Raw genomic sequence first — 23,493 nt, 5'->3', positions numbered from 1 at the left:
CCTCTTCAAAATACATTTATAAAAGGAGATGTGGGTTATATGTCATTGAGACCACTACCCAACTATACAAAAAGTCTAGACAAGTGTATATACACTATGTTAAGCTCTAAGTCATCCTGAATCTAGACAGATAGTTAATAAATCTAATGGACACTATTAAAGATCTGCTATCATACCAAATTCCCTAGAGGACAAAAACATTAAGATATACATGTAGGGCTTACAATAATATTTAACTACCAGTTCTCAATGCTGGCCCTTTTATCTCAAAAGGAAGAGTATGTGAAAGTGAAAAAAACAGCAATAAAATAAATCAATACATTTTGTTATGGTATGCATTTCTGTCATTATAAACCAAATGACTGTTAAAAAGCACAAAGTAACATGTATAAGTAGAAGGTTAGCTTCAAATGAACAATACTTCATTTGAACTTGGGTGGATAGTTGTCTCATTGGCATCTCCTTATTTTTAAATAGATGTAGCATGAGCTTCAGCTCACTTCTTTCTTTTCATCCTCTTTCTTTGGAGTGAAACAAGATACATATATATATATTAAACAAAATTGATGTACACAACATATTGTAGATAACCACATAGCTTAGGTCACCAATGTCAAACTTGGTATAAAATATCAAGAAGGAATGATTTGTAGTTGTTGAGAAAAATGTGAAGAAAATTTATTACATGTACATCAATGGGAAGAACATTACCAGTAGGTGGCAAACAGGAAGTGGATTAATGATATCTCGGAAAGTGTGTCACACTGTATTGCTTTTCAATACGAAGCTTTGTGTACCTAATATCCAGGAGCTTTGATTTGTAGTTGCTGAGAAAGAAAAATGGGAAAGAAATGTGTTACGGACAAACAGAGGTTAACCAGTATATCACCCTTCCCTTTGGAGCGAGAGTATAACTAATGGTTCCAAGAAGCCAGGATCACATTCCTGGTAAAAATATGCGATATGAAATATGCCTTAGCAACAGTGGCATCATCTTTCTCACTTGGAATATTTAATAAAAAAAATGGTTAAGTCACCTAAAAACTATTACCTCAACTAGCAGGAATAACTTATATATGTTGCTTTATTTTCATTGTAGATCTTGATTTGCTCATTTTATTTTTTGACTGTTTACAGTTTTTCTCTATCTGTATAGAAGTATAAGAAACTTGTAACTGCAAAAAAAATCTAAAATTTGTAAAAAATTGTCAGTTGCTCACTTTATTTTTGGCTGTTTACAGTTTTCTTCTATCTGTTATATTTTTAAGTATATAAGTATAAGTGTAAGAAACTTGTAACTGCAAAAAAATTTAAAATTTGCAAAAAATTGTCATTTTTGAATAATTTGTAGATCTGGTCATCTGATAATTTTTGCAATAGAAATAATCTCTCTATCATTGCAGATTTCTAAGTAAAAGCCCCCCAAAAACCACCATGTAAAAAAAAATACATTTCAGGGGCAATATCTCCAAAATGGGTTGTCCAATTTTTTTTAAATTGAAGGTAGATAAATTTAGATTTGTTGATCATATTCACCCAAAATGTTTAGCTCTAACTTCTTTAATCATTTCTATATTAGTAAAAAATTGCAGTTTTACCCCTATGTTCTATTTTTGAAATTGTGATCATGTTTGTTGACGAATCAGAATCCCTGATATAGTTTATAAACTTAATAGTCCAATGAACATTCACACAAAATTTGATTAAAATCCATTTGTGGTTTTAGAGAAGATTTTGAAAAATGTTAATGCCAACCATGGACAACAATGCACACCAGGTGATGGCAATACCTCACATGGAACTTTTGATGAGCTAAAAAGGCAATGTGGGGCATATGTCAATACAAGAGTGCACATGCTGAAATGTCTCACCTGCTTTATTGACCATTGATTTTATGTTGATAGTCCTAAATATAAAGTTTTACTACAAGTATCACATTAACTTAACATGATCCAAGAAAATGAGCTCAAGGTCAGATAAACCAAGCCAGAAATACATGTACACCTTACAATCATTCCATACACTGAATATAGTTGACCTATTGTTTATAGTATACAAGAAACAGACCAAACCATGAAAACTATATATTAAACAAAGAACCATGAAAATAAAGTCAAGGTCAGATGAACCCTGACGGACAGACATGTACACCTTACAATCATTCAATGGATCAAATATAGTTGACTTATTGCATATAGTATCTAAGACAAAAACTTAAACAGGAAAAATGAATATTGACCAATGAACCATGAAAATGAGGTCAAGGTCATATGATACCTGCCAGACAGACATATACACCTTACAATCATTCCATACACCAAATATAGCTGACCTATTACTTATAGTTTAAGAAAAACAGACCAAAACCTCAAAACTTAACTTTAACCACTGAACCATGAAAATGAGGTCAAGGTCAGATGACACCTGCCAGCTGGACATGTACACCTTACAATCATTCCATACACCTAATATAGTAGACCTGTTGCTTATAGTATCTAAGATAAGGACTTGACCACGAAAACTTATCCTTGTTCACTGATCCATGAAATGAGGTCGAGGTCAAGTGAAAACTGTCTGACAGGCATGAGGACCTTGCAAGGTACGCACATACCAAATATAGTTATCCTTTTACTCATAATTAGAGAGAATAAAATTGAGAATGGAAATGGGGAATATGTCAAAGAGACAACAACCCGACCAAAGAGCAGACAACAGCCGAAGGCCACCAATGGGTCTTCAACGCAGTGAGAAAATCACGCACCCGGAGGTAGTCCTCAGCTGGCCCCTAAACAAAATTGTGCACTAGTTCAGTGAAAATGGACGTCACACTAAAATCCAAATCATATAAATGAATTAAAATTAAAAATCATACAAGACTTACAAAGGCCAGAGGCTCCTGACTTGGGACAGGCGCAAAAATGCGGCGGGGTTAAACATGTTTTGTGAGATCTCAACCCTCCCACTATACCTCTAGCCAATGTAGAATAAAGAAACACATAGCAATACACACAGTAAAAATTCAGTTCAAAAGAAGTCCGAGTCAGATGTCAGAATAGGTAACAAAAGAAACTAAGCAAAATGACAATGATACATAAATGAACAATGGACTACTAGCAGTTACTGACATGCCAGCTCCAGACCTCAATTAAACTGATTGAAAGATTATGTCTTCATCATATGAAAATCAAGTACAATCCCTCCCTTTAGGGTTTAGTATCATACCATCATAAAATATATGAGAAGAACATAACCCGTATCATGCCAACAACTGGTTATAGAATAAATGTGTTTATTTCCGATGCAAAGACATTACAAAAAATTTGAACTTTTTATTCAAGTAGTCACTGAACCATGAAAATGAGGTCAAGGACAATGGACATATGACAGACAGAAACTTCGTAACATAAGGCATCTATATACAAAGAATGAAGCATCCAGATCTTCTGCCTTCTGAAATATAGAGCTTTTAATTAGTTAATTAACGCCGCCTCTGGATCACTATCCCTAAGTCGAGCTTTCTGCAACAAAAGTCACAGGCTCGACAAAAATAGCAACCTGACAGCACAACTAAAGACATCAAAAAGTCAAAACACAGCCATTGGTCATAGATAGGTGTCTTTACAATATGTCAAGCTCATGACTTCTGTGGACCTGGTTTGGACTTTCCAAGAAATATTCAAACAGAATTTTATTACGAAAGAAATGTTACTTTTCCACAGATTCACTTTAAGGTTACCTGTCGATTTAAACTTTTGTAAGTTCTTTTGTCCCATCTAGTTAATGCAATAGCTATTGTTCTCTGTGGAGTTTATTCAATGGGACCTTTAAATTTCTTCCAAGAGAAATCCATCACTCATTGATTAATTTACCTGAACAAAAATTTAACTTTCAATCCTGAAAAAACATGTACCAATACTAAATAAGGACACACAAAACTGCATGCGATGTTGTATTTATTCCATATCAATAATACATTTTCAATTTGTTCAGTATAAACACTGATTCAAACATTAAAAGTTGATTTCTGAAAAATGATTAGTATTGTAACTATTGAAATTTGTTTTTGTGTGTTTGATAATTAAAAACTGGAAAATGATGATGTTTAAATTAAGGCCTTCTTAACTGTATTCTACAACTAGACAAACACAACAAAAATGCAAATTTCAATAGGAACAATGCTAAAATTTTTGTCAGAAATCAACTTTTTATAATTATAAATTAGTGTTTATATTGAACATATATTATTGATATTGAATAAATACAACATCACATGCAGTTTTATGAGTTGAAACATGTACATGTATTTTCATCAACTAAGAATGTTTTTGGTCGGGTAAATTAATCATTGAATGATGGATTTCCCTTAGAAGAAATTTAAAGGTCCAAGTGAATAAACTACACAGAGAACAATAGCTATTGTATTTATTGGATGGGTCAAGTGAACTGACAAAAGTTTAAATACCTTGACCAAGTGGAGATGACTCTGTGGAAAACTTTCATTTGGTTCGCAATAAGCATAGTAATTAACAGCAACTCTTAGTAGTAAGCTTTCACTTTATTAGAAAAAAAAGAAAATAATAATATTACAATGTTATCTATGTATATACTTTGAAAATAATAACAATATATGGTTATAATTTATAATTAACTTCAATGATGTATAAAAAATATTTGTTAACATACAAATGCAACATAACACATATATTGAAAATAAAAAATAAAAAACTTAAGTAACAAAAGAATTTATACGATCTCTTTCAGGGGAATATTGCAAGGGATGCAAAATAATCAAGTTTAAAAGACACCTTAATTCAAATGCAATTTGTAAAATAATATTATAAAAAAAATAATCAAAATACATGTAATTCAAAACATTGTATGGTAGAAAAAAAAATTCCTTAAAAAGTTGTTTCAAACTTTGCTACCAAAGTGAAAATCTAAATTCCAAATGACAAAAAAATGCTGTTGTTGTGTAAGGTCCATGATGGAACATTATATTTTTTACAATTCTCCATGCATCAATTCTGAATTCAACCTATTGTTGACATAATTGCCTAACCATGACCATTTGACCTTTGTATCTGATTGCATCATCCATCTTGTATGTGCAGAGATGCAAATAAACAAATGACAATGTACAAAAGATAGTAAATTCTAAAAAAAAAAAAAAAAAAAAAGTTGTCAAATACTTTGTGATTAAAAAATATTCAAAAATTAGCAATTTCTCATTTTACAAATTACATTTTTGTTCATGTTATCAATTAACCAGCAAAATCTAGGTGTCTTATAATCCAATAATCATAGCATTTTATACAAAATCTTGCTATTTTGCTATTTTTATATCAGATCTTCTTTAGTTGGCATATTATAAAGTCTTTATAACTATTGCAATGAAATGAAAAAAAGACATGTACATGTAATAAGATATAGTATAGAAGAGAAATCTGAAACATATCGTTTACTTAAGTATCTGATGGTGACTCTGACCCAATCTCCCATACATATAATGCATTTGTGATGTTATAAGTTATTTATAAATGAGATCTTTTTTCTGATAAACAGGATATATTTCACTTAGAACCACCTTCAATACCCCATTACAAATACATTAATCATGTATGTATGATACCTAGGTTAACTTGGTTATGTTGCAAGCATATACCTCTCCAATACATTTAAAATTCTATAGTAATTATTAGAATCTAAGATAGGAAAAACTGCTATGAATTGTTGTATGGTTAAAAAGGTGATGCAAGTATATTACTAATGTTTACATGAAGATTGGAAAATTATAAAAATTACTTTATTATTAAATAAACTTACCCTGTACAAGATTACTTTAGCAATATTGATTATTAATGTAATCAGACAGTCATAAAATATATAGACCAATCATACAAAATTTCAATTTTCAAAAGTTTAATTTAAAACATTTATTTTAAATATGAAAAGTCATTTTGAATGATAGTCTTGTCTACCAAGCCAAAATGAAAAAAAAACATAAAAATATGAATCAATTTGCAGCTCTATTGTAAATATATAGAGGGAAAATTCTTTTGTGCACACCTTTTTGCACTAAATAGTAGCCAAAAAAATATTCAGGCTGGTATATTTAAAAGGCACTACAGATGGACAACACTGGTGGACAGATCTATCTGAATCAGATTAGAAGGACAGTTAAATCTAAAAATTAAGCTGATATATGTTAAAATAATTAACAATTAAGAAAGGCAATTTCAGCTTCCCTTTCAATGGACCAGATGTGATATCTTATTCCTAAAAAGTATATGAGAGAAATTTGAATCTTACTGCCTCTATTTTAAATGCCTTTCCTGAATGCAAATTTAAATGGATTAAACAAAAATCAAACAACCTATAGCCTATAGATACCAAAAGAGATATTAAATCCCCCTAAAACCCAAACCAATACAACCTAGTGAAGTTTAAAATAAATTGATACTTCTACAATGAGAAGATTTATTCACCTTGTTCTAAATATGGCAGCCATTTTTACAGTACCCTGTAAATTGAATACAGTAAACTCTTATTATAATTGCTAGAAACAAGAGCATCAATAGCCATTAAACATGATAAAATTCAAAGTAACAAAGCAATATTAACTAAATCTAGCTGTAGTTAGTACTATGCACCAAAATTTTCATTATAATCCTCATATTCAGAATATGTACATTTACACTGTATACAATCGAAACAAGACATGAATCAATTTTGGGATTATTTTCAAAAAAATAAACAACCTTATAAAAACAGACCAATGAAAATATCAGAAACACATATTCGTACACTCATCATGACCTTTATTTACATATACATTAGGGTCACATTGATTCAACCTTGTCATTGTGTATGTACAAAAGTCAAGTAAAATTATCTGGAGATACAAATATATTTTAGGTACTCTCTATTTTAAATGTGTAATGAATTTTAAATGTTGTAAGGCAATTAACATTTCTCATTCTCATTTTTGTCAAAACTTGCAGCTGATAACAAAGAAAAGTGTTATTTCATCAAGTTAAAATATTTCAAACAATTGTGCACACTCTAAATTGTCTATCCTGTTCTCCTAATCATGATAGAAATTTATGTCCAAAGTCATCCAGATCATAATCTAAAGCAGGTATTATTTCTACTCAACATTATAAATGATCCATGAAAAAGATGTCAAGGTCAGAAGAACCCTACAAGACAGGCATGTGACCTAACTTCATAGTTGACCTATTGCTTATTGATCTTAGAAACAGACCTTATCACTAAAAGTTAAAGTTGACCAATGAAACATGAAAATAAAGTGAAGCTCAGATGAATTCTGTCAGACAGATATGTACACCTTACAATCAGCATGCAGCTTCTCCTGTAATTGCTTTAACTAATTTTTATTCATGGAAAAAGTAGTAACTTCTGAAGAGCTATACCGTTTCCTTGTTAATTCGATTGCATCTTGTAGAAAAAATGATGAGGAATTGAATCCAAGTATAATTAATTTTAAGAGTTGAAAGATTTAAATGGTATTTTATCAAGTTTTTGACAACTTGTCTGAGGTGATTAACCTTGGTCATTGTTGTCCAATTTTGAGCTATGTAGTATTAGGCTCTGTTTTTTTTCACTATGAAATGTTTTAATGCAATAGATTCCATTCAGAAATATAACCTATACAAAAATTACATGTACATATAGAAGCATTTCAAACTATTCTGCTGTCAGCATCTAAAATGTTATAAAGTGCCTGAGTTTTTTTCGCAAACCTTTCTTTAACTTAACTTTCTATGTTTGTTTCCTTTATTTTTGTCTACAGTAATATTTGATACCAATCAAACAGCATACATATTATTATCAACCTTGTCATAGAACCAAGACTCAAAGGAAAACTTCCACAATATTGTTATTGAATGTATGAGTTACTAAATTTGAGCGGGTTCAGCCTCTTCAGCTTTATCTTTTCTCGTCATGAGATTCAACTCTGTACTGGTCTCTTCTATGTATTTCTGTAAGTATATAAATATTAGTTTACATCTAAACATTTTTTGGCAAGTGGTCAACATTTTAAAAAAATTTTGAAGAACGCTGGATACCTATACTGTATATATTTGAACATTGTTGAAGGCCCTATGGTGACCTATAGTTGTTAATATCCCAGGGGGATAGCTGTTTCATTGGCAATCATACCATGTCTCCTTATTTATATGTTTTGGAGGAAAACAAGTAATTAAAATGTATGGTAATGTCGTAATAAGCAAGAGTTTTGATTCACACGGATAGTTAAAGAATGGTGGTGATAGTAACAGATTAACTGCATTTAAACAGGAATAATAAACTGCTGATAGGAAAACTTTTCAAAGCATCTCATACAGTCATTTAGTCATTTATGGACATATTTTAAGGAAGAAATCCAGTTCACACATAACAGTTGGCTGTTCAAAACTATATTTTAAGAAAGAAAATAAGTGATTGCTAAAGGGTAGTCATGTTCTTTTGAACACAATAATTTGCATTAAGTTTAGCAACAATTGACTCAAGATTATATTTTGGGGGAATGTAATGTACTAGATGTCCAATGTATGATACCTGGAAAGTCATTTCATGAATATTCATATGCTTACAAGCAAAACCTGAAATTTCATTTAGTCATATAAATATTATTCACTTTGAAAGCATCAAAATGCTCTAATCCTTTACAAACATAATTTTTCATTCTAAACATGTGGGTCAATATCCCTAATGCCGGCTAATGGGCCTCAAATTGAGGAACACAAAAGTTGTTCGTAAACAAAATCTCTGTGTAGTGATATTGGACTTGTTTCTATTTTTAACAAGTTCTGAGCTTAACCATTTGTGTTGATTTGGAAAGTAGAGGACCATAGAATAAATGTGTAAAAACTAAGGAGTTATTAAATGTATTCAAAGTATTAAATTTTCAAAGAACTTATTGTGAGTAAAGGGATTTTTTACCACAAGGAGCCGCATCACGAAAGGATTTTCGGAGTGTGCTAATTTACAGAAAAATGAATCTCAATTTGTACCCCGAAAATTTAACCACATATGTGAAAATGTCTCTGCTTTGAAACGAGCCATCATACATATCCAAGTTTACAATATGACCTGAGCTAGAGAAGAAAACGTTACCATTACGGCCTATAGGAAATCAATTACGCATACTGACCCATGTGTAGTTGGTTGCTTTTCAAACATTAATTATGTAAATATGACAGTGAAGACTGTTTGCCAAACTTAGAAAGGCATATTGATATTCTAAAATTTTAAAAGTTGAACTTAACTATAGCCAAGTGTTTTTCTAATAAAAAAAAATCACATTTAAAAGTCAGAGGGTCATACAGTAATTTGAAAATACTCTTCTTTGTGCAACCAAAGACATTAATATAAATGTCATTTCCAACTAGCTTTTGCTCTTATTGGTTAATATTGTTTGCCATGGGGAGATGTGGAAGTTCTTTAAGTAAAAAGAATAAATAATTTTGATTATGCTAAAATTTAAAATTTAAATAGTTGTTTTTGAATGGACTTAATTTCTCTGTCTCTTTATTGCGTCTTGCACTTGATTTGATTGTCTTTCATAATTATCAAATATTACTATCATTTTCAACACAGATGCTTCTATGTATGTACTATACAGTTTTGATAAAATGTATATAAAATTGAGAATGGAATATATATGTTTCTGCAGACTACTCTCGTTAATTCTTTTTTATATAATAAATGTAAAGCACATCTTTGAACTTACAATATGAATAACATTCTTAATATAATTCTTAGTTTAAAAAAAGTCATTTCATGCACAAAATTTAAAAGAAAAACAAAAAAGATGTATTACACTTATATATTCATTATTTAAACTTCTGTAACTGCTTTGTATTAATATTGCTTTATTACTAGAAACTTCTATAGAACTGAATATCTTATGCATGATTCATTTTTGATTAGATGAAAGAGAAAGTCTAAAATTGCTAGCATCAACAGGTTTGGGTTAAGGTTTACATCTTAACCCAAACAAGCATTCACTAATTTTCTTTCAAATGGTCTGTTCAATTTTGAAAATTACTAAATTTTATTGCTCAGGTGAATCAGAGTTCCACCTCAGCAATTTAGGTTTTAAAACATTGGTCTTGAAGAAAATCAAAATAAAAAAGACCATTTATGAGATAGTTAAACATCTCTTTCCATTTGGTCTAGAGGAATAGAAACTATTATATAATTCTATTAAGAAGCATTTAGGAGTTAATATGTTTCTATTGTTTGAGTTAACTTACTAGAAACATATTTGAAGAAAGAATTGCAGTTCACACATCTGCTCATAATTACATTATAAGACAGAAAAGAAGACACACATTTGAATATATCAAAGGCATAAATGACAATGTAGCACTTTGAAGCAAGAGAGTTTAGTTAAAATGAATTGTATTGCTCAAATACAAAACTGGATAAGACACAAGTCAAACAGACATTTGTCTGTATAACAGAGTGAAACAAATAAGCAAGAAATTATATTGTGGCAAGCAATCTTTTTCTTTTTACTTTTATAGAATGCTACTGAGTGACAAATTTAGCATTTACAAACAAGATTTGAATGCTTTTTCACTTCATTGCATGCTGCTGTAAAACAAATGTATCTGCATATTGCCTAGCTGCTATTTTTCAGTTTAATGTCATGCTGTTTTATGATAGAATTATTATAATTTAGACCATGTTACCTTATTGTATGAATTGATGAAAGACTGAATATCAAAATAGTATAAAAAATACATCTTAGTTAAGCTACAAAATATATCAATAAAACAGTTATACATATTATACTATTTAGCTATCTATCAGTATTCACAGAAGCTTTGTTACTTTTTCTACTCTTTAAATAGAACATGATATTAACAGTTATACATATTATACTATTTAGCTATCTATCAGTATTCACAGAAGCTTTGTTACTTTTTGTACTCTTTAAATAGTACATGATATTAAGGTGGCTTGATTAAACTGCACAGAAAGTTACCATACTGATAAAGATACATTTTGTGTGGTAAAAAAATAGATATTGTGAATTTTCGATTGATATAAATGATGGATCATTTGCATTTGTCATTAAAAGATGAAGTGATACATTTATTTCAAATGTGTCTATAGGCTTCTCGTTATCTAAGATGGAAAGTTGTGAACTTGCTAACGATACGTTCAAGTCTAATTAGTATTTGATGTGTCACAAGTATTGATACCATCCATATCAATATGTGTCTTCAGATATTTTCTCATTTTTGTTTCATTTCATATTGAACCAAATTATCTCCCTTTTCTTGCCAAAATTTCATAAAAATGTGAAATATTTATAACCTATTCTGTGACCTCAATTGTTAATTATTTGATCCCTTACTTTTAAAATTTAAAATACAAAATTCTGACAAAAAGTTCTATTACCCCTGAGCCACCTTAAACTGGATACAATACAATACAGTTTTTCAATGTAGTAAAATGTTTATTCTAAGGTTAGTGTTAGTACCATGCTACATCTAATGATAATTGGCCATTTTCTAACCATTAGTGTCAAACAAACTTTTTTAACATCTTGTCAACATTTTTCAAATGGTTAAGTTGAATACCATGTATGTCAAATGAAAATACATTTTGCAAATTTAAATAAGTATTGCACTATGTAAAGCATTCTAATAGATGTGTTTTAGTAATTTCTATAGTCTATTGTTTAACAACATTTATATACTTTTTGTGTATAAATAATAAACAGGAAACTTTTAATGTATTAGACTTACACGTAATTTGTCGCTGGCATAATATGGTCGACCATCTGTTCCATCATTATCATCAACATCAGCAACAAAACAGAGAAGTAAGGCATCAATTACCATCTGAAATGTGATCAGAGGATTATATTGTCATACAAGAAAGTACAATAAAACATTTTTTTCATTTTGAAATATGTTTCAAATGTTTCTAATAGCAAACGTATGACCAATTTTTCAAGAAATGAGAACTTTATTTATTTTGCATGCTTTTGATTTTAATTGGAAAGTTTGAAAGTCTGTAAAAAACATATCATTTATCTCAGAAAAAATTTGAATTTGAAGTCAATATGTCTTTGCTCTTTATAATACACGAAATATCTATCTGTATATCTTTCTTTCCAGGATTGAACACATGACTTTTGTGCAATAGGGCAAGTAAATATATTAACATTTGACACAATTACAATATCAGCAAAACTGTGTAGTCTCTAAAACAAATTAATCCAGTTCTTCTACATGATTTTATAAAATTCTTACCTCATATACAGATAAAAAGCAATGTGCAACAAAATAGGCAAATACACACACTAACAGCACTGGAACGGCATAAAAATGAAGTTCAGATTTGGTCTAAAAATTAAAAATAACAGTTCATTAAATCTTATATAAACACATTGCAAAATTAAATGTTACAAACATATGAAAATCAGACACAGACAAAGAAGAAAAACATCAAATAAACAAACGATTTTCAGATGGCAGTGAATTACTTCATATTAATATTCGGTCAAAAAATTCTTCAAATGTTCTAACTTTCTAAATACAAATAGTTTTTGTAACATTTCAAGGGGATTTATTTCATATACTTCAACTTATTAATTTGAATGCAACACCATCAAATAACTAAAAAAAAGAACAAATGTACCAACCTTAAACCACACTATTCCAACTGCACCAGTAGCTGCTGTCACACCTATCTTCCCCAAAAATAAAATGAAATCGCCCACACTATTTATAGCTGCAACTCTCAAAGCATTAGCTATTATTGTGAAAAATGCCTACAATGAAAATAAAGACTTAATCAACATTTTCATAAAAATCTCCAGGCTTTTTATATAATCATTTTAATAGTAAAAATAGTGATATGGATTAAAAGTTTAGCCACACATATCTTTAAAAATAATTTTACATATCAAATTTTCTTCATTCATTTTTGACGATAAAACAATTGATAAGCTAAGCTTCTTGTCACTAAATCCTTTGTATGTGTACTGATTGGTAATTTAGTATTGGAAGCATTGTTTATTTATTACTTGGCACTGAACTAGCTTCCAGTAACTCTGAGTACTCTTTGTGTTGTCTTTTTGTTAGTGATTTTGTGTGCTTAGTGCAGATCAGCTGAATTCAGCCTTTTTCAACTGATTGTTATAGTTTGTTCTCATTTTGTTAAGAAACACCACTGTCCCAGGTTAAGGGAAGGCTATACTGAGCCCTATAGATCCTTTGGTCTTTGGTAGATAGTTGTCTCAATGGCAATCATACTATATGTCCTTATTTTCATAAACTAAAAATTCGTTTATGAAGCAACTATCTTAGTGTACTGCAATTTATAGTTTTTTTCTCAAATAATTGAAATTTAAAAATTACCTTCCTTGCAGATGTACAGAAACTTGTTCCATTTATTGCTGAAATTATATACAAATAATGAATGAATTAATCATCCAACCATTTGGCAAATACAGCATTTTGTAAACACGAAAATAATAATTCAGAAACATTGCAAATGATCTCATACACCCCAAACAAATGAATGAGTAGTTATATCATGTCCATTTATGCTCAGGTAATATGCTTTTATCAAGAACTCGACCTGAAATCTTTCATTTTTTTCACAAACACCCAAAGCTATACTAAATTTTGTTTAAAAGTAGATCAAAACTTTTGTCAAAAGAAATAAACTGAATCTGTATAAATCTGCATACTTACCAACAACTGTGTAGGCATTTTGATTTAGAAATTTAAGACACTTCTCCAAACAACATAGACAACAAATACAACATTTCAAACAATATTCAGCACACTTGTTACTCCCCGCTGATGACTTTAGTCTGTAAAATAAAAATATCAATACTTAAAAACCTTGCAAATTAATGTCTCATTTAATCATGTGACCTTAGAAAATGTTAGATCAGTTTACAACTGTAAAGTTGGCTTTAAAGTGACCTGATGACATGAGGCAATTTTTAAATTTGAGCTTGAAACCTAAGGGGGTATCTACCCGAGTCCCATGTCAAAAAGACAGCAGACACATATTAAAAGATTGGACTGTAGTTTGTAGAACTGTAGAATTAACCATTGAATGAAAGACTTTTGGGAGTTATTTTCTGTACCACAATAAAGGTTCATTTTGTTAAGAATAACCTGAGATTTTAGGTTTGATTGCAATCTTGAATTTAATGTGAAGTGTTTGAAATTTTTTCTACGTGAGTTTGAACAGCAGGAAACTAAGTCCTGAACATGTAACAAATATTTGCCACTGGACAATAAGCAAATAACACTCAATTCCAGCAAGAAGCAAGTCACTTAGCAGTGCTGGAGTTGTAGTAATGTGAGTGAGTGTCAACTAAATGTGGATCTACAGACTGCACCTCTATTTCTGTCCTGTTGATAGAAAGACATTTTAAAGTGCTCAACTAAAATAAAATTTAATCAAGAATGCGTCCATAGTAAATGGATGCCCCACTCGCACTATCATTTTCTATGTTCAGTGGTCCGTGAAATTGGGGTCAAAACTCTAATATGGCATTAAAATTAGAAAGATCATATCATAGGCAACATGTGTACTAAGTTTCAAGTTGATTGGACTACAACTTCATCAAAAACTACCTTAACCAAAAACTTTAACCTGAAGCGGGACAGACTGACCGATTGACGAACGAATGGACGAACGAACGAACGTAGGTGGGGCATAAAAAATTAAACTGTTTCAATTATACTCACTTTTTGTGTATATACATAAGTATCATTCGAGGAAGTTTGACCAATGTGATGACAAAGGCTCCAAAGGCTACTGATCCCAGATGATAAAATATCATCATCTTCATAGATTTACATATGGTGCAGCTTAAATCATTTCTATTTCTACAAAATAAATTGAAACATGCATTCAAAAAAGGCACAACTTAATCTTTTTTATTCATACTGTTATATTTTTTTTATTATCGTGGCATTAGCAGCTTTCAACAGTTATAAAATAAAATTAATGCTATTTTGTCCTCGACACCAAGCTTCTAATATTCAGCTAGATTGGTTTGCTTCCTTGTTATGCAGTAAATAGATTATACTACCACAGTTGTATGACAAAGTTTGATAAGGTCAATTGTGACGTAAATGCAGATTTAAATAAATGGGGAATGTGTCCATGGGACACAGATGATGCCCCCGCTTGCATATAATGTTATAAAGGGACATAACTCAAGAACTAGTGACACTACCCAAATTTGTACTTGATCTGAGTTTTGTGGTAATAAGTATTGTGTATAGGTTTCATATCATTTGGTTGAGGCAAACTTAAGTTAGAGAAAGACAACGAAAAAACCAGCAATTTTTCCATTTGTAAAGGGGCATAATTCTAGAACTGTAAAAGTGACACCACCAAAATTCAAACTTGATCTGTGTTTTGTGGTAATAAGCATTGTGTATAAGTTTCACAACATTTGGTTGAGGCAAACTAAAAGTTAGAGAACAGAAACAAAAAATTTTGCAATTTTTCCATTTGTAAAGGGGCATAACTCTAGAACGGTAAAAGTGACACCACCAAAATTCAAATTTGATCTGTGTTTTATGGTAATAAGCATTGTGTATAAGTTTCACAACATTTGGATGAGGCAAACTTAAGTAAGAGAATGGAAACAAAAAATTTAGTAATTTACCGTTTGTAAAGGGCATAACTCTAGAACGGTAAAAGTGACGCCACCAAAACTCGAACTTTATCTGTGTTTTATAGAAATAAGCATTGTGTATAAGTTTCATAAAATTTGGTTGAGGCAAACTTAAGTTAGAGAACGGAAACAAATTTTGGGACGTACGGACGGACGTATGTACAGACGGACAAGGGTAAAACTTAATGCCCCCTCCGCTACGGCGGGGGCATAAAAAAATGATATTAAAGTTTGATAGTATTGTGCTATTTCAAATATAGAACGACTCTACATTCATGGAATATTTATTGATCCCATTTCCCTTAGCCATCAATGCATCTAAGTCTGAATAAGCAATATTCAATGGATGCAAATTCGTCAACTTGTATCCCCTTATCATAAGCCTCAAAACTATAGAAAAAAAAAAGTCACAATAGTTGGCACGCACCTGCTAAAATACCATGTAGCCACAGTTCCTGATACTACAAGTTGTTGACAAGCAATGATAAATTCACTGGTCCATATCAAACCTATTAGATGATACCACCAGAAATAGGATACAGTCTCGTGTTCTCTATAATCAATATGTCCAGTAACATTATTATATTCTCTTATCTCTGAAATAAATAAATTATAAATATATATATTTTCATCATACTACATCCGAGCAAGTAATTGAAGCTATACAATCACATATTTACTATTACACCACTGTCCCAGGTTTAGGTCTGGGGTGGGGGGTAAGGGGTTGAGCACTCACACATATGTTTAACCCCATCATATTTTTTATAAGCCAGTCCCAAGTCAGGAACCTGTTATTCAGTGGTTGTCGTTGATTGCTCTCTGCCATATTTGATTTTCCTTTATTGCTTTTAGCATTCATCAGGTTGTTGGTTTTCTCTTTTGAATTGTTTTACATTTCGTCATGAGGAGGCCTTTTATAGCTTACTATAGGATATGTCTTTTGCTCGTTGTTGAAGGTCTTAAAGTGCCCTTTAGTGGTTTACCTCCTTGTCCTTCAAACTCAAATCTTTATTAAAACATTGATTTGTCTGATAGTACATGTGCCACCTTTTTTGAAAGTTTTGCAAAGAAAATAAGTGGGGTCTAATTTCTTCAAAGGGATAAATTTCAAACTACTCCTAAATGATAGTGACTGGCAGATAATGGACTGATGGCATTCTGTCACATTCTGTATGTGCCTGTCCCAAGTCAGGAGCCTGTAATTCAGTGGTTGTCGTTTGTTGCTGTATATCATATTTGGTTTTCGTTCATTATTTTGTACATAAATCAGGCCATTAGTTTTCTCATTTGAATTGTTTTACATTTGTCATTTTGGGGTTTTTTATAGCTACTATGCGGTATGGGTTTTGCTCATTATTGAAGGCCGTACAGTGACCTATAGTTGTTAATTTCTATGTCATTTTGTCGCTTGTGGAGAGTTGTCGCATTGGCAATCATACCACATCTTATTTTTATATGATGAGAATCTAAATGAAAAATAGGTTTTGATTGCTCATGGCAAAACACAGTCAATATATTTTAGTTCATTCTAAAAATTTACAAGGTTGAAAATGACAAAAGCTTTACCACTTTTTTTTAAAATTCAAGTCTGAAAGTATGATCTAGGTGCATACAACTATTACATTTAATATCAGTTAAAATAGCCAACTAACCTGATGTTGATAGATATGCCAGTATAATAACCCAGTAGAAGAAGAATGCCATTAGAAGTAAAAATGTCCACAATGGCTGTACTAGTAGTAATGGTACAGTGGACAAACAATCTCCTGCTTCATAGAACAATGCTACAACCAAACCAACTCTCTTCCTCATTACTAAGATTATTAAAAGAAGGATAACCTGAAAAATTAACATTATATAAATAACTTCATAACTTATTGGCAAATGATTGGAACAATTTTGTTCATTGTTTTGTAGATCAATCAATAAAATATCAGAAATAACAGCTTATCGAAGTAAAAAAAAAAATCACGGGAAAGTCACAAAGTAAACAGTAAACAGCCTGTCCCAAGTCAGGAGCCTCTGGCCTTTGTTAGTCTTGTATCATTTTTAATTTTAGTTTCTTGTGTATAATTTGGAGTTTAGTATGACGTCCATTATCTCTGAACTAGTATACATATTTGTTTAGGGGCCAGCTGAAGGACGCCTCCGGGTGCAGAGTTTCTCGCTTCATTGAAGACCCATTGGTGGCCTTCGGCTGTTGTCTGCTCTATGGTCGGGTTGTTGTCTCTTTGACACATTCCCCATTTCCATTCTCAATTTTATAGTACTCTAAGAACAATTATTTTAGAATTAATAATAAAACTTGAGCTTTAAATTCACATTAACAGATCATTGAAGCTGGAGCAATGTTGGTCTGCTGTTTCAACATTAACCATCTATATCTTAGGACTAAGTATTATATATAAAGTACATACTGTTAAGATTGAGGCTATGATTGAGTAAACAAGGAAAGCTGTTTTAGCCCTAACTTCAATGTCCAGAAGTGGAATCTTGTGCATTATATCATCATTCAGGTCATTCACTATATCTGCATATGTCCACCATAAGAACCCAGTAGCAGCTGTAATAGATATAAAGTTAAAATTTATCAAATTTGTTTTTTATTTTTAAATTCTAGTTAAAAACAGCTGCACCACTACTACTACAGGGTGTTTAACAACCTTAACTACCGACGAGGGTCTAGCACAGTCAATATATTACAGCTGCACCATTTTTGCATGCTACCCTATCGCTCTTATTTAAACCATAAAGGGCACATTTCTTCCAAAATGACAAATCTGAAAACAGAATTAACAGTGAGGTAAATTATATTGGTTTAAAACTGTTGTAAAATTTTAAAGGATTAGGAGAAAGAAAACTGGACTTCTGTCAGATACACAAGACCTTGCCTTTATTTCTCTGCAATGACAATTCAGCAACTGGGCAAAAATTGTTCAGTTTATATGCATCAACGGAAATCGTTTTCATCTTGAATTGGACTTAAACTTTGGGACCGAATAGGGCATGATACCCACACACTACTCCATTAGTAAGATCAATCTGATACATCATAAATGAAATAAAAACTTTGTCCATAGAAGTGGCACAATTGTTATTTAAAAATAATCAACAACCCAACTTCTGGCTACTTCATCTCTCTTTAATCAGCATAATATACACAATGACAGGGGACCAGTATCCCTGTACTACACCCTCCTCCCAATTCATACCGTAACAACATATAATTACCTAAACTGGCTACTATAGCTACAGCTAAGATGACATATACAATGATGGAAGCCATGAATCTGATCAGTAAAACCATTATTACAGCAAAAACTGTAAATTAAAATAAGATTCGTTACATTAAGTGTCACAAACTGTTATTCTGTCTCTATCAGTTTTATTTACAATGAACATGATGAATACAATAATTTTATTACATATAGTTTGAAAAGCCATATTTGAAAATCTTATAAAATCCTTGTTATTTTTTCATAGTTTTTGAAAGAAAAAAAGGTGCCTATGATAAATGTATGAAAATTCTAGAGAGAATCATTTCCCGCCAAATTTTCAATGGCTTATATCTCGAAAACAAGCACACAGACCTTTCATTTTTTTCTGCTTTTTTAGTTCCTTTATTCATGTACTATCAATTCATAACAGTCTTTTAAAAAGCTTGTTATTTTAAAACAGAGTAGCAAACATCCTTAAGCTGAGGGTTTAAGATCAATAATTTTTTGAATGAATGTTATTCCTCATAGCAGTACATTAAATCAAAACAGTAAAATATAATAGTATTATTGATGTTATTATATACATAAAATAAAGAAAAATGAAAACAAAACCACATGAACAAAACAAAAGATGTGTTTGGTTAGTAACGATATTGTTGCCATAGATGTTAATAATATACAAAAAATAATCCTTTCATATAGTCATCGCAATCTTCCATCTTTTAGATAAATATCTTATTGTTATCAATATATCTTCTGATCACAGTGCTTTTTCAAATCAGAAACAAAAGGGAATTGCAGAAGTACTGATAAACAACTTCTGGCAAGTTTCTCAATAACTCACAGCTTCTAGGTATAAAGCATACCTGTTTGATTTGCTATTATTTTATGTTAAGCTTGAGTTTGCAATTGATGAAAATATTTATTGTTATAGAGAAAAGTGAAAAAAACATAAAGAACTGCTGAATGACTGCAAAAAGAATATTTATGTTCAATGGACACAAATGAAATTGGGATGTGACAAAAATAATGGAATACATGTTTGAATGACATTGATCTCACAATGAAAAATATATTCCTACCTAAAGCCAGAAGACAAAGAAGAATCATTTCTTTCCACGAAGCATAAAGATCACTGAGAGCTTTCTGGAACGTATCACTTTTATTCAGAAATTCAAAAAGATCTGCCAGTTTGTCACCCAAAACAGTAAGTTTACTGGGGACACACCTAAACAACAAATCGTCACTGAAAATAGGAAAAAAGAAATTTGCTACAAAATTAATCACATTCCAACTCAATTTCGATACAATTTATTGTATTATCATCTGATTTTGTTTTATCACTAAATAAATAAATTTTTATTTATCTATTTAGTTAGATTTTGTTCATGAAAGATTGTTATTTCAAAAATACATTTCAATTACTGTACTGGAAAATCAGCTGATAATATAACTAAAAACCAAACTGAACCAAAGAAAATGCTAGGAAAGAAACAAAACTCAGGCATAAATACATTGAGTGCTAAAATATAAAACATGATGTAGGTCACACCATAATTCACAATTTATAAAGATATGAAAAACATAAATCCAAAAGTTAGTCTTTTATGAATCTGAATAAACAGCAACTTCATTATGGAATTGGAAAAATTTACTCTGAAAATAGCATTTGAATATTACTAAAAATAATATTCAAATCTGGTTTTTAATTTGGTTCAGTTGGTTAGTAATTTCGTTAATTGTGTGTAAAATTAGTTAGGACTACATCTGTCCTTGAAAATATTAATATGGTCTGACCTAATACCACTTGCTTAAAAAGAACACATATATAATGAAAAGCTATTACAGTTGAACATTAACAGAAGAGATTTATAAATATTCAATGAACATTAACACAAGAGATTAATAATTATTCAATGAATAATAATTTTTACTTTGATTTCTCCAGTAATGGAAACCACTAAACTAAACATTAAATGAAATTAAAACACTACTAAGTTTTAATAAGATCAAATGAAAGATCATGAGACTTTGAGTCATAAAAAATACTTCCTTTTAAACAAACTAGAGGCTCTAAAGAGCCTGTGTCGCTCACCTTGGTCTACGTGCATATTAAACAAAGGACACAGATGGATTCATGACAAAATTATGTTTTGGTGATGGTGATGTGTTTGTAGATCTTACTTTACTGAACATTCTTTCTCCTTACTATTATCTCTATCTATAATGAACTTGGCCCGGTAGTAACAGTGGAAAATATATTGTAAAAATTTACAAAAATTTACAAAATTTATGAAAATTGTAAAAAATTGACTGTAAAGGGCAATAACTCCTTAAGGGGTCAATTGACAATTTTGGTCATGTTGACTTATTTGTAGATCTAACTTTGCTGTACATTATTGCAGTTTACAGTTTATCTCTATCTATAATAATATTCAAGATAATAACCAAAAACGGCAAAATTTTCTTAAAATTACCAATTCAGGGGCAGCAACCCAACAACGTGTTGCCTGATTGGTCTGAAAATTTCAGGGCAAATAGATCTTGACCTAATGAACAATTTTATCCTCATCAGATTTGCTCTAAATGCTTTGGTTTCAGAGATATGAGCCAAAAACTGCATTTTACCCTATGTATTATTTTTTGCCATGTCGGCCATCTTGGTTCGCGGGCGGGGTCATCGGACACATTTTTTAAACTAGATACCCTAGTGACGATTGGGGACAAGTTTGGTTAAATTTGTCTTAGTAGTTTCAGAGGAGAAGATTTTTGTAAAGGATTACAAAAATTTACGAAAAATGGTTAAAAACTGACTATAAAGGGCAATAACTCCTTAAGGGGTCAACTGACCATTTTGGTCAAGTTGACTTATTTGTAGATCTTACTTTGCTGAACATTATTGCTGTTTACAGTTTATCTCTATCTATAATAATATTCAAGATAATAACCAAAAACGGCAAAATTTCCTTAAAATTACCAATTCAGGGGCAGCAACCCAACAACGGGTTGTCCGATTCATCTGAAAATTTCAGGGCAGATAGATCTTGACCTAATAAACAATTTTACCCCATGTCAGATTTGCTCTAAATGCTTTGGTTTCAGAGATATAAGCCAAATTCTACATTTTACCCCTATGTTCTATTTTTAGCCATGGCGGCCATCTTGGTTGGTTGGCCGGGTCACCGGACACATTTTTTAAACTAGATACCCCAATGATGATTGTGGCCAAGTTTGGTCAAATTTGGCCCAGTAGTTTCAGAGGAGAAGATTTTTGTAAAAGTTTACGGACGACGGACGCAGGACGACTGACGACGGACGCAAAGTGATGAGAAAAGCTCACTTGACCTTTCAGGTCAGGTGAGCTAAAAACTTGTCCTTTACCAATAAAAAGTTTTACTCAAAAATAAGCTGGTACCTCTACCCCAAAATTATTTTATTTAGGTTGTATCCAAAAACAATTAGTTCACAGTAGGAACACATTCAATACTGGAAAATATCAATTAAAACATGAAACTGAAACTATAGTAATTGGAAGTAATGAAATGAGAATTTAATTATTTTTTTTGGTGACCTTTTAACTTTTTTCATCATTTTCTAAAATACTTGGAAGTTTGTCAACTGTAATAGCTTTTTCTCCATTATAAAATATAACACATATATAAATATTACAAAGAATTATACCTAGTGCTAGAACACAAAGCTGGAGAATTTCTCTCCAAGCTCTAGCTAAGTCACTCGTAAGTTTGTTGAAAAGATCAAAACTGTTAAAATATGCTATGATAGAGTTTCCTTTATCAATTAATTTAGCAAGGCTTCCTGGTACACAATAACTCATCAAAGGCTTGCTGAAAAATTCAAATCAGGTTCATCACAATATAACATAGATAAATCAGTATAACGGCAACCTTAGTGTCACTTTATTTATACCCAGGTGAAGTACCTTTGGATAGCTATCCTTTTTTGAAGTTGAAGACAGGCCATTTAACAATCATTTGTTGAAGTAAACTGAAAAACAAACAGGATGTCACATCCTAATTTTTATGGTGATTTTGTTTATAGGTTTATAGATACGATAAATTTAGATACGTTCTATCTATATATGGCATTGCACAAGGTTTTTCTAAGGTTGTGTATGATGTCTGTTCACTAAATCTGTTGGATGTATACTGATTGATATTTTAGCTTACCAGTACTATACTCATTATTGTAGGCCTTCAGTTGACCTATAGTTGCTTACATGCATATGTGTTTTTTTTAATCTTTTTAATCTTTCTGTTAGTGGCATTATTAGAAGTAGTGGTTTTTCTGGGTTAATTTTTTAGCGAGTTTTATTGTTGTCACTTGAAAGGGTACAAGGATTAAATTGACTATTCATCAGTTTAACCCCATACATATACCCACCCCACCCCACCCCCCCACAGTGGTTTTGGTATTTTCATTTGACATGGCGTTCAGTGTGCTTTAAAATAAATACATGAAAAGAAGGTGTATTCTTCCTTATCTTAATAAGGTGGTAATAAGAAACACATAATCAATCGATCCTTATTTTAAAGAAAAACAGTGAAAATG

General features: G+C 31.0%; 1 protein-coding gene across 28 annotated transcripts in view; it reads right to left on the bottom strand.

Annotated features, from left to right (window-relative positions):
• Positions 1 to 4,543: 4,543 nt before the first annotated feature.
• LOC127711900 (choline transporter-like protein 1) overlaps positions 4,544 to 23,493 on the bottom strand; it is a 60,995-nt gene continuing 42,045 nt past the window's right edge. For 26 of the 28 annotated variants that reach the window (XM_052218059.1, XM_052218073.1, XM_052218066.1 and 23 more), the window contains 13 exons: positions 20,007 to 20,170; positions 18,938 to 19,027; positions 18,124 to 18,269; positions 17,359 to 17,545; positions 16,131 to 16,299; positions 14,763 to 14,903; positions 13,749 to 13,870; positions 13,410 to 13,447; positions 12,692 to 12,820; positions 12,300 to 12,392; positions 11,790 to 11,885; positions 10,725 to 10,748; positions 4,544 to 8,003 (listed from right to left, as the gene is read on the bottom strand). In XM_052218059.1, the coding sequence (XP_052074019.1) occupies positions 7,920 to 8,003; positions 10,725 to 10,748; positions 11,790 to 11,885; positions 12,300 to 12,392; positions 12,692 to 12,820; positions 13,410 to 13,447; positions 13,749 to 13,870; positions 14,763 to 14,903; positions 16,131 to 16,299; positions 17,359 to 17,545; positions 18,124 to 18,269; positions 18,938 to 19,027; positions 20,007 to 20,170 (1,483 nt within the window). In that variant the 3' untranslated portion in view covers positions 4,544 to 7,919. Of the gene's footprint in view, positions 8,004 to 10,724; positions 10,749 to 11,789; positions 11,886 to 12,299; positions 12,393 to 12,691; positions 12,821 to 13,409; positions 13,448 to 13,748; positions 13,871 to 14,762; positions 14,904 to 16,130; positions 16,300 to 17,358; positions 17,546 to 18,123; positions 18,270 to 18,937; positions 19,028 to 20,006; positions 20,171 to 22,605; positions 22,770 to 23,493 lie in introns of all 28 variants that reach the window. The other 2 variants (XM_052218087.1, XM_052218093.1) reach the window with 2 other exon arrangements.

Source organism: Mytilus californianus, unplaced genomic scaffold (assembly GCF_021869535.1).
Source record: "Mytilus californianus isolate M0D057914Y unplaced genomic scaffold, xbMytCali1.0.p SCAF_1, whole genome shotgun sequence".
Classification (NCBI taxonomy): domain Eukaryota; kingdom Metazoa; phylum Mollusca; class Bivalvia; order Mytilida; family Mytilidae; genus Mytilus; species Mytilus californianus.
This window is presented reverse-complemented; position numbering and strand designations above follow the sequence as displayed.